This window comes from Barbus barbus (genome assembly GCF_936440315.1).
Source record: "Barbus barbus genome assembly, chromosome: 38".
Lineage (NCBI taxonomy): Eukaryota > Metazoa > Chordata > Actinopteri > Cypriniformes > Cyprinidae > Barbus > Barbus barbus.
In genome coordinates this window covers 1,098,239-1,111,004 of record NC_136716.1, presented here as the reverse complement: position 1 = coordinate 1,111,004, position 12,766 = coordinate 1,098,239, and the positions used below count along the sequence as shown (strand labels likewise).

General features: G+C 36.2%; 1 protein-coding gene across 1 annotated transcript; it reads left to right on the top strand.

The window, feature by feature from the left end:
• Window positions 1-10,822: 10,822 nt before the first annotated feature.
• On the top strand, window positions 10,823-11,590 carry LOC306857388 (leucine-rich repeat-containing protein 18-like; the record flags this gene model as incomplete). Its single annotated transcript, XM_079397311.1, has 1 exon — window positions 10,823-11,590. One exon carries the CDS (start codon window positions 10,823-10,825, stop codon window positions 11,588-11,590), a length of 768 nt encoding a protein of 255 aa, XP_079253437.1.
• Window positions 11,591-12,766: the final 1,176 nt, after the last annotated feature.

Sequence of the window (12,766 nt, the reverse complement as noted above, 5' to 3'; positions counted from 1 at the left end):
AGAAATACGTATCAAAGACATGAAGCAGTCAACTCATGATATTGCATTCTGTCACTTTTATCTCTTAATATTTCTGGTGACTGTTGTAGTCTTAAAGTCATGGCTCACCCAAAAATGAAAATTTGCTGTTAATTTACCCTCAGGCCATCCGAGATGTAGATGATTTTTTTTATTTAATTTTTGTGATTCATAAAATCAGTCAGCGGCTAGGGCTACTTTGAGAGTCAAAAAAAGCAAATCAGGCAACACAAAATAAATCCCTGTGGCTCCTGATGATATTTTGAGGTTTTATGAAGTGACATGATGATCAGTCTGTGCAAGAAACTGAACATCATTTACAACATCATTTAATCCACAGTCTCAGGAAAACGATCAGTAGTGATTTACGGTTCACGAACGAATCATGAATCATTCTTTTGAACTGATTCTTTTTAGTGAACTAGTTGAACCAGTTCACCAAATTGGTCTGAAATGCCAATTAGTGCCAAGTTCGGATCATTTTGCTGACTTTTGAGTCTCGTTCAGCAAAATGAACGAATCTTTTTTCGAGTCATTTCGTTCATTTTAGCAAAATATAATTAAAATGTTACGTGCTACTTCCCTAGCACATCTACTACTTATGCAAACGTTGATCACTCTACAAACAATACATAATGGTATAAGAAAAAAAGTAATTGTTTACCTGGGTCTTTAGTCTATGATTAGCTCACCTCACCTCTTATCTGACAAGTCTTCGGGTTTGAGTCGTTTGTTTTCATCACGTTACAACCCCATAACCTTAACCAATGCAGTCAGAGCTGGAAAGAGAATTGATTAGTTCATCTCTCGAGTCTTTCGAGTCGTTCGTTCTATTGTTACGTGACGTGACAGCATTGGATAGAGAAATTAGTTAATTGACATCCTTCCTTACAAACGGCTGCATAGTTATTATTATTAATATTTACTCTTACAGTTACATGATGCGTTTCTGGTCTCAAATTGTAGCTTTTTATTTCCACAACACTGAAAGTGGTAACAAAGGTAATAAACTAAAGAGTTGGTTATTATTATTATTAAGTCTTTTTCCCTCAGACTGCCACTGCATAGGTTTAGCTTATGGGGCTGTCATGTGATGAACGAATGATTCGAAACAGGTGAACTAAATCAGTGCAGAACCTACAGGATGTTGTGCATGAGCGACTGAACGAATCACTCCCCGAGACGACTCGTTCTTCCCGAGTCAAAATGAACGAATCATTCAAGAACGACCCACCACTAATGCCAATGAAAAGGCAGCACAGATCTACAAGCTACTCAATCACTCAGTCTCGCAATGAGTCAAAATAGCGGCGTATCTAATCCTCTGATGAATTAACTTATTCTCAAGACGAGTTTATTCACTTTATATGCTTTAGACATGTAAAACATCCATGTTTCACATCATTATTGGATATTTTGATAATATAATTGTGTTGATGTCATTGCATGATTAACTGTTTCAATTCACTAGTTTGTTTACTTAATTGAAACAAACTGTCTGAAAGAACCAGTTCAAGGAAAAGAATCAGATTTCTCTGTTTGTCTGAGACTCTGGATTACAGGTAATACTAAAAATGTTGTAAATAATGTTCAGTTTCTCGCACAGACCAATCGTTTTAGTTCATAAGACCTCAATATATCATCATTCCCTGATATGCTTTTTTATTCAGGCAGCCATTGACTTGTATTCAATGAATCTTCTTCACTGTTAACTCTACATTTTTACATGAACTACAGCTTTAACACGCAAAAGAAAAAAAGTGAGTAATGTTTCTACAAGTCATCATCAAAACTGTGTTTGAAGTGCAGGACTAACTTCTGCTTTACACCCAACACCACAAGAGTTTCCTTCATGAGTCACCTTAAATATTTCACCAAATGAGGAAAGAAAACACTGCCTGTGTTGCTTCGACATGCCCTAAATAAACCTAAAATAAGTCTGAGGAGACACACCAAAGCCAGTGAAACGTTAGACTGAAAGTAGACACCATTTGAATTAGCTCAGAAAATAAAGGTTTCTATTTCTTGACCGTCGGATGAGTCTCAGACAAGATTTCTTGAATGTCTTCCAGATAAACATTCATGAAGTAGGTCAGCCGAGGTCTGCACGTATCCTAAAACCAAAAAACCACATCCTTGATTTAAAGAAACTTCCATTTGCCAGTTTTCCAGAGAACATCTCAGAGCTTATATACACCATCCTTTTTAAAGTTTAACGGATAATACAAGAGAGAGTTCAATCCATTTCGAAACAAAACATCTACAAGCTGTTTACTAGTGCGGGGAATGAAGAATTGATAAAACCTGAAGTCCCGTCGATTATGACGCGTGTTATTATAGGAGGTGAGGATAATGCTGTCATGAAGATCTCAGCAGCGGCAGCACAGAGCCTCTCCAAACAACTGCAGATGCTCCAAAACAAATCATTAAACACAAATATCTCTGTCTGCCTCTGCAAAAAGGAATGTAGTAAAGCCAAGAACCATTTGAAAGTGAGTGGAAACCAATAAATACTTTCCTACTCTAGCAATATTTTTGTGAAGTACGTAATATGCCTAAACTGACAAAGGATCACCAAAGCAAAGGATTAAATTAATATCAATTTGAGCCCGATTGAGACCCAGAGAATATTAGTGAAGAGGATCGTGCAGAACCTGTGCAAGCACAGCTCTTAATGGTATGTTTTTGTTTGTTACTGTCTCATACATTTAGATAAGCTGTAATTTGTAAATGCTACTGCTTATGTTAGCTTTTAATATACAGTTTTATCCTAATTAAAGCTTTAATACAGCACAGCAACCGTGTCTATACCAGAGTTCCTCAAATCTTTCCCTGGAGGTCCAATCTGCCGCAGAGTTTAGCTCCAACCCTGATCAAACTCACCTACCTGTGATTCTCTAATGATCTTGAAGACTCTGATTAGCAGCTCAGGTGTGTTTGATTAGGGTTCGAGCTAAACTCTGCAGGAGTGGGCCAGATTTGAGGATGCCTGATCTATCCACATAAAGTGTATAATTGGAAAAGTTAATTGTTGGAGCTGAGCTGATGATCTGAATGAGAGAGAGAGAGATGCAGAGCAGGGAGGAACAGGATTGAGGACTGCTGCTTTAGGCCCCGATATATTTCAAACAAAGTTAGTTTTTGTTCTTCGTTTGGGGCAAAAAGAAGTTCGAAAAGACTGAGTGACGGTATACTGCTGCTGGAGGCATGGTGTAGATTCATGTAAACGTGTCACGATGCTCATGTGTATGCCCTAAACACAACAACGATGCAATGAAGGTGTATAGGTCTTTTATTAAAATGGATAAATTATTACACATTTTTATATTTTATGTGATGTCATGATTTGATAAAAATATAAAGGTATATTATTGTATTCTATTGTTTTGGCATTTCATTTAGTGCATACCTTTTAAATTCGCTTATTGAAAGAACAACAGCAGCAGGTGTAACATTCATTTGAAACACATGTATTTGATACTTGCAACCTTATATCTTTACTCTTTCGTTTCATTCTTTTCATGGCTTTGGAAAACTTGCATCTGATGTTTCTCTATGACGCTTTTTGCATAACTCCGGGTCGTCGACAACAGGCTTCAAAGCAATTTCTTTCTAGGAATTAAATGCTTTCTCTGAATCTTTAAAGTCTCTCTGCGAGTGATCGTACAGGTGTGGATATATCTGTGGCAGCTCAGCTATTCGACACAGTTTATTTATGTTGCTAGTGACTTGGAGATGTTGTTCTTCTGCCTGACATTTGTTGAATGTGAAACAAACCAGGTAAAAAAAAATTGCATGTCAAAGAAGGTGGAGTTCCCGAACCCATCCACCGATTGAGTAATCGCCACTGACCAATGGTAGCTCAAAGGTGTTTAGGAGCCAAACTGCCGAAATGAACTCAAAACGAACTTCGTTTCAGCCTGATTTTGTTCGAAATGACGTCGTATCAGTTTGCTCTTTGATTTCGTTTGAAGTATATAGGGGCCTTTAGAACATTGATTTTGAAACTTGTGAATCCATTAGAATCGCTAGAAGACAGAATCGCTATTCATTTATGAACAGATTTTTCTTGCACCCCTAGTTTTGACGGCATGGCCACAACTCTTCCTCTTCTCTAAAGCAGCTCAGCATGGCCTTTGTTGCATGTTCCTGGGGGCGGGGTTTATGTAAATGTCTGGGTTTGTGACCTCACAAACCCGGGAAGTAACTTGTTGTAGTCCCTACAAGCCGTTTTTGTAGACATTAAACTGCCATAATTTTAAAAGATGATATCTCCTTTCAGCATCATAACTTTGCAGATAATATTTATGCTCAAACAGCAACATTACACATTCCATTAACGTTAAAAAGGTGAAATCGCAATCAACCACCCTTTTAAAGCACTTATTGTTTCAAATGCAGTGCAATCACTTTAAAACTCTCCTGACAGCACGAGTAATTGATAGTGATATTGATCCTTGGTAGTAAAATACATCTTTGGACAATGAGAAGTAGATTCTGTGCAAGAGTTATGTCTCCTGGTAAAACACGAGTCATTACATACAGCATAAACGTATGAACGTGTACTAACACTGCTCTTGTATTTAGTGCAGACTGATGGCCATTGTGGAGCTTTATTTTTCTAAAATATTTAACCTTCACTTGGCGAATACATTTTTTTTAAGAATTTTGCAAAGACATATCTCCCTGGCAAGTTTTGTACAGACAAGCATCAAACTGAAACTTTTTCTTCATCAACTGGCATGTGTGTGTGTGTGTGTGTGTGTGTGTGTGTGTGTGTGTGTGTGTGTGTGTGTGTGTGTGTGTGTGTGTGTGTGTGTGTTTGTGTGTGTGTAAGTGTGAAGCAGTCGTGTGTAAGGAAACTCTGAAACGTCCAAGGAGCCCTTAGATCACCTTTCCCACACAAGCAATTTGCTGATGGGCTTTTGTTGAGGATATTAATGTTTAATTTAGTGACAGATGCACTGGAGCATCTGAAACAGCACTGAGCACAAAAAAAGATGTGTTACAAAAAGGTGGTGCACAAATTTTTTTTTAAAAAGGTATTATTTTAATGGTAAATACAAATGTATGTAACATAATTTTGAAATACTAACGAATTACAACAAAATCAAACAAACAAAACAAAAAAAAGTATTTTTAAAACAAATACAGTAAAATACACCAAATTAGATTATTTGTGAAAGTTATTAGTAAGTTCTAAGAGACAACAAATTCAGTGTAGTTTTTAAATTGGATATTTTTCATTTTTTACAGTAAATATAAGGTACAAATGTAACACAAATAAAAACGTCTTAGGGTACGTATGTAACCCCAGTTCCTCGAGGGAATGAGACGCTGCGTCCAGAAATGCTTTGGGGAAAGCCTTCAGCATAACCAGCTCTGAATACAAGTGAAATCTGTCCAATGGATGGGCGAGACGTCACGGGCGAGGTGACGTAATGACCAGCTGGTATAAAACCACATGCGGTGAAACCGGTGCCAGCGCTGGCAGAGATGCCGGAAGTGTGGCCTCAAGACGGAGCGTCTCATTCCCTCGAGGAACTGGGGTTACATACATAACCTAAGACGTTCCTCTTCAGGAACTCGAGCTGCGTCCGGAGACGCTTTGGGGAACGAGATATCCACGCAGCCAGACTTACCAATCCCTGCCCAGTGTGTATCCCTGAGGAGCATATCTAGGGCGAGAGGACGGAAGAGCCTGGAGTGGCCCGCATGTCCAGGCCGTAGAACCTGACAAAGGTCAGGGGCGTAGACCCTCCCACAGCGTTGCAGATGTCCTGTATTGGGACACCTGCGAGGAAGGCCTTGGAGGCTGCCACACTCCTAGTGGAATGAGCCTTGACTCCCATCGGCGAGGGGAGGTCAGAGGACTCGTAGGCAATCTGAATGGCATCGAAAATCCACCGACTGAGGGTCTGCTTTGAAGCAGGAAGACCTCTCTTAGGGGGACCATAGCAAATCGGCAGTTGGTCCGCCTTTCTCCACAGGGCATTATTATTTAAAAAATACAGTAAATAAAAATTTACAATTTAACAAATAATAAAAAATAAATAACTATGCAAACAGATATTTTAAGGTCTTAAGGTAAAAGATCCTCGATATTTTCTTTATTTTCATCATTAAATTCTATAATAAGATTTTGTGAGTCCATATTCAACTGTATCCAAAATATCACTAAACAAAGGCTTTCTCCTGGTGAAAAGACCATCTATTGGATAATGACAGCAGTCTGGGTGGGTGACGATGATTTTGCAGCGCATTACGTGTTCCTGGATCATCATTTTTGCTCTTCCTGGAGCAACATCTCCATCAAGCAAACATAGCCATTATTCCAAACCCTAACAAGGACGTAGATCCGGAAGAACATCCTACGCAGCAGAATGACACACGTCCTACTTAGCAAAATGAGGGGATGTATGTGATGATCCAGACCAGCCGTCACCTTACCTAAATGACCTAGATAACATCTACTGATCAAAATACACTCAGTCTGACTGAATGGAGTGAGTCAGAACTCACCTAAACATCTGCGTGAGCCAACTTTACTCATGACTCATCTGAGACTGAGCTGCAGAAAAACACACAAAGTTGCAGTTCAAAGATTTTAAAAGATAAAAATACTGTACATTCTCATAATCTATAAGTGATCTACAAGAAAATGCATTGATTTGTTGCAGTAGTGGCATGCATGTTGCATGATTTCTGTTGCATGCCTTTAAAATACTTGTGCATCATGTATCAGGTAACTAAACATCAAAGCAGTTTGATGCCCTCTCTTGGTCTTAAAATGCAATAGGAAACATAGTGATATTTTGCGTGACTGTAAGTGAAATGCTATACTTAACAGGTCAAAAATAAATCTAGTTGGGATTAACTGTCAGATGTATCCTATTTCTTGTCTGATGATACCAAGGCAAAGCTACTACTTATCTAAAAGAAAAACTATTTTCTCCACTTACTGTAAGATTTAGGTCATGCTATGTAAAATGACCGGACCGTTTCAGGCCACCAGTTATTGTCGTGGTTACACTTTCAAACTAAACTAAACTAAACTAAAATAAAACAAATTAAAATAAAATAAAATAAAATAGTAAAACCAAATTAAATCGGAAAAAAGTAAAATAAAATAAAGTAAAACAAAAATATAAAGTAAAACAATACAAAAGAAGTAGAAAAAAAATTAATTAAAAAATAAAAAACAAAGTAAAATAATACAAAATAAAAAGTAAAACTAAACAATACAAACAAAACGAAAACAAAACAAAATGATGTAAAAAAAAAATAAAAAGTAAAATAAATGAATTTTATTTATTTAATTAAATTGAAATAAGGTATTTCTATAAGAACTATAGAAATGGATATACAGTAGTTTGGCTGAATGTAAACTATTCCTGAAAGCAAGCCGGACTCAACTTTTTACAGTATTTGTTATTTAAATTACTCTGCAATTTGTGTTTTACAATTAATGAGATGCTTTAGTTTGGTGACCTGAATTATTAAATTAACCAAATTAAAATAAAATAAAATAAAATTAAATTAAATTAAATTAAATTAAATTAAATTAAATTAAATTAAATTAAATTATTTAATTTAATTTAATTTAATTTAATTTAATTAAGTTAATTTAATTTGGTTAATTTAATAATTCAGGTCACCAAACTAAAGCATCTCATTAATTGTAAAACACAAATTGCAGAGTAATTTAAATAACAAATACTGTAAAAAGTTGAGTCCGGCTTGCTTTCAGGAATAGTTTACATTCAGCCAAACTACTGTATATCCATTTCTATAGTTCTCTGCCAGGTACTGATCTCAAAGGGTAAAGGTTAACCACAAAACAACTAACCACAACCATGCTGAAAAAAAATTATAATAACATGCATACTAACATTTGTGCATAAAAATATAATGAACAGATCTATCATCTACTAAAAACAAGCCACTGTAAAGCAACAGCAGAAGGCAGCTCTCTGTTGCCTGGAGATCCAGCCAAACAAACCATCCTCATGGAGGCCACGCTTTCACAGCAAACCCTCAGAGCCACGCAACAAGCAGCGCTGTCTGCTCCGAGGAAATGAAGTGAGGCAAGCTGGTTTTTACTTACAGGGTGTCCGAGAGAAGCTTGTGCATTATTCACACGGACGGATCCTTGACAAAGACGGCCTCGTAAAGATATGAACACAGTACTAGTTCAGCTCTAAACCGCTCTGAGAGACACAGATCCAATCACAGCAGGTAAGAACAAACATTTCTGTAATAATGCTGCTTGCCATTTCGAATACATTTCACATATATATATATATATGTTTGCTGTTCAAGAACTGTGAAAATGGCATTAAACTATCATTGCACCGTTCTGTAAACGATTGATTATGTAAAAGCTGTAAAAGTCTGCAGTGCATATTTGAAGAGCTTGTTTTATTTTTCATTGCTTGGTTGCACAATGTAACCTACAGACACAACTACTATGTTTTTGTTTCATTTGCATTACAAATATAGCACTTTACAATTAGCATCCATTTATTAACTACAACAGACAATATATAACATGAACTAACAATTATTCATCATTTATAAAACCTTTATTATTAATGTCAATTTCAACATTTAGTAATAGATTATTAAAATTTAACTTATAGGTTAATATTATTTATTGCTAATATGATTAATAATGAACAGTTGTATTTTTATTAACTAATGGTACCAAAGATAAAAAAAATACTGAACAAAGAATAAATACTGTATCGCTCATTGTTAGTTAATGTTAGTTAGGGCATTAACTAATGTTAACTAATGGGAACTTATTATAAAGTGTTACTGATATGGTTTCAAATAACAGATAGATTGTTCTGTAAAATATAACTGTAAAAATGCCTAAAATAAAGATTAACGATACTTTAATTACACAATTCTGTTTATATTTTCTACATATACTAACACATTTGTAACATTTCAAGTTGTTTAAATTAAATAACATTAATTAGTTCATGTAACATGAATAAACATGAATTAACAAAGAAAATAGTATTTTAAATCTGAACATTTACTTAGATTAATAAATGCTGTAAAAAGTGTTGATTTTAGTTCAAGATATCGAATGCATTAAGTTATGTAAAATAAAACATTTTTAAGTTGTATGAATTAAATTTATATGAGTTAATGTATCCTGAATAAACATGGATTAGCAATGAAAAATAGTCTTTTTAAAAGCAAACAGTAAACATTGATTGATTTTAGCTCAAGAGCTCTAATGCATTAACTGATGTAAATGAACTGAAGCTTACAGTGAAGTGTTAGTGTGTTTTCTGTCCTGCAAGGCCGGTTTAGGTTGGCGCAGTGAGCCGTGTGCTGGCATACAGTCATGTAATGCAAAAACAGCAGCCTGGCCAGCAGTTTGGGCAGCGTTTCATTTCATTAGACAAAGCACTGGTCTCTGTGTCCTTCAGCAGCAGCGCTGGAGCGTGACAGTCACCTCTATCAAACACGTCTGTAATGCGTCTCCAGGGACTGGACTACTAATCATCATGAGTAGAAAGGACAGCTTGTGAATTTACATAAAGAAACCGTCAACACTGTATAACAACGTTATTCCAAAATGCAGTAAATTGCCTTGCTGCCTTCTAAGGCATCTTAACTCTTCATAAGAAGCAACTGACATGAAACCAAACAGTTTCAGGCCACCGATTATCAGTGTGGGAATGGTTACACTTTCAAACTAACAAAAATAAATAAATAAATAAAATAAAATAAAACAAAAATAAAATGATAAAACCAAATTAAATGAAAAATAAATTAAAATTAATTGAAACAAAAAAATTAAGTAAAACAAAACAAATAGAACAAAAAATTTAATAAAATAGAACTAAGTAAAATAAAATAAAACCTAATTATATGATTTCCCACAAAATTCTCGGCTCCATCAATGTTCAATAAAAAAAAAAAAAAAAAAAAACTATATATATATATATATATATATATTGTCTGCATGGGCAAGAACAAGACTTCGCACTGAGAGAGGGGAAGGAATGGTTTATATATGCTGGTTGATGAGGAACACTGTGCAGGTAATCAGTCTCAGGAACGGGGTGACATGGGAAATGGAGTCCGAATGATAATGTTAGTACTCAGGAGATGGTTCCCTCTGGTGGTGATCGGAGGGAGCCACAGAGGCTGAATTTGTGACATATACGGTATATATATATATATATATATATATATATAATTTTTTTTTTTTTTTTTTTCAGTGATACACTAAGGGAATAGTACAAAATAAAATTACCTTTCTGTGTGCCTTTAGCCCTGTTGCCATAGCACATGTATTGGGTAAAAAAGTAAATTTTAATTGAAATGTTTTTGATTTCAGCATATAAAATCTATCATATCTCTCACCTCATCCACCTTTTTGGCTGGACTTTTTCAAAGAACTTGTCAATGCATTATGGGATTGATGGGACCACATCTACAATGCATTAAAATGCTGCCCACTAGGCATAGCCAACATAAATGAGACCCTGGAGCACAAAAGCAGTCATAAGTAGCACAGGTATATTTGTAGCAATAGCCAACAATACATTATATAAATGATTGATTTAAATGTAAGTACATAGTAGTTAAGGCCTCCTAATATAAAGTAGGTCCAACAGTTGTATCTCAGCCAAATATTGTCCTGTCCTAACAAACCATACATCAATGGAAGGCTTATTTATTCAGCTTTCAGCTTTATTACTGGTTTTGTGGTCCAGGGTCACAAATTAATATTGTTCATAAAAAACTAACCCAATGTTGCATTGTTCCAGACACAATGGTGAAAGGGAAAAAGAAATCAAATGAACCGACCGGTAGAAAAATCACACTCAAGATGGCCAAGAGTGCTCTGAAGGTGACGGTGGATGGCAAGCGTCGCCTCGACCTCAGCAACATGGAGATCGCCACATTTCCCAAGTGCATCCTGAAGCTCTGCGACATCGAGGAGCTCGACCTCAGCCGCAACCTTCTCAGGAAGATCCCAGACGCCATCGACAAGTTCATGAACCTCCGTTTGCTGGATCTGCACAGCAACCATCTGGAGCAGGTTCCTGCGGCTATCGGCCGCCTGCATAACCTCTACAGTCTCAACCTGTGCAACAACCATCTGAGCGCCATCGGCCTGCCGCATGAGCTGGGGCTCTTGAGGAACCTGCGGATCCTTAACCTGGGAATGAACCGCATCGAGAGCCTGCCTCCATCTGTGGCCGCTCTCAAAGAGCTGCAGGAACTGGGGCTCTTCAACAACCTCCTGACTCATTTGCCCAAGTGCATCCAAAGCCTCCCAAAGCTACAGAAGCTCAACGCCAGATCCAACCCCATCGCTACAGACGAGTCTCCAGAGGTGGACCGCATCCAGAGAGTAGAGTGTCTATATCTAGTGCGGGAGGACTGCCTGTGTACCGACTGTCTGAAGAGATGTAAGGAGGAACGAGATAAGTTAGACAGTCAAATGAGTGCCGCTTCTACACTAAAGAAGTCCATCTTTGCTGGGCTCATGACGCCAAACTCTGTAGCACAGGAGAACCAGGCTTTATGGAGGTGAACGTGTAGACTAAAGTGACCAAATCCATATTGTCGGCATCTACAGTCTTAAAAACAGACGCTGGTAACACTTTCAGTCATTAATGAATAACTACACAGGAACAAATGAGTGACACAATAATATTAACACTCTAGTAACTAATAAGAAACTCTGATTTATGATTTAGTAAGTAATAGTGCTTAGTCGAATATGGTAGTTCACAATTAGCTAATTAGTAACTACTATTTTTCATACCTACCTTAGAACTACTGTATACATAATTAATATGAATACTGCATAATTAATTCTAAAGTGAAGGTCATAGCTGACTAGTAACGATTCAAATATTACCAAAGTCTTCATAAGGAATTACCGTACTAATTATGTGGATCAGTATTCTAAAGTGAATAACATGATAACTCTCTAGTAATGACTAAAATCATTGTAAGCTGTTGTTTTGTAAGGTTCTGCATAATAATTCCTTTTGCTAGATTTGGTAATAATTGAGGCATTACTAGTGGGTTACCATGATCTTCACTTTAGAATTAATTATACATTAGCCTATGCATAATTCACATTAATTATGAACCTGTATATATAGTAGTTCTCCGAGATATATGAAAAAATAGTAGTTACTTTAAAGCTAATAGTAAACTATTACTTTCAACTGAGCACTATTGCTTGCTAAATCATTAATCAGAGTTTATTGTTAGTTAATAATAGTTAGAATGTCAATATTGCATTAGTCAGTTGTTCCTATGTAGTTATTTATTAATGAACAGTGTTCTAAATTGTTACATTCTTTATTGGCTCGAAGGTTCCATGAAGAAATTTGTAACATCCTTTGAAAAGTTCTAATTCATAACACTTATAAAAGCACTATTTGAATGGAACATTTACAAATGCATCTCCTCCTAGAGTTTTCAAGCTACAACCACCAAACTCTTGGTTGCTATCTCTTTTCCAACTGATCAGGCTTATGATTTCCATTAACCGGATTCAAAACTACCAAAAAGTCCCATAGACTTTCATTGAGGGGGTTAAGACTTTTGTACAATAAGATTTATAAATATTTAAGCTGTCTGTCACTAGCAACGCTTAATGACTATCCTAGGAATCATGCTAGCTACATGTTTTCATGCTAACAACATGCTAACCATGCAAGTAACATGCTAGCAACAAGCTAGTCATGCTATC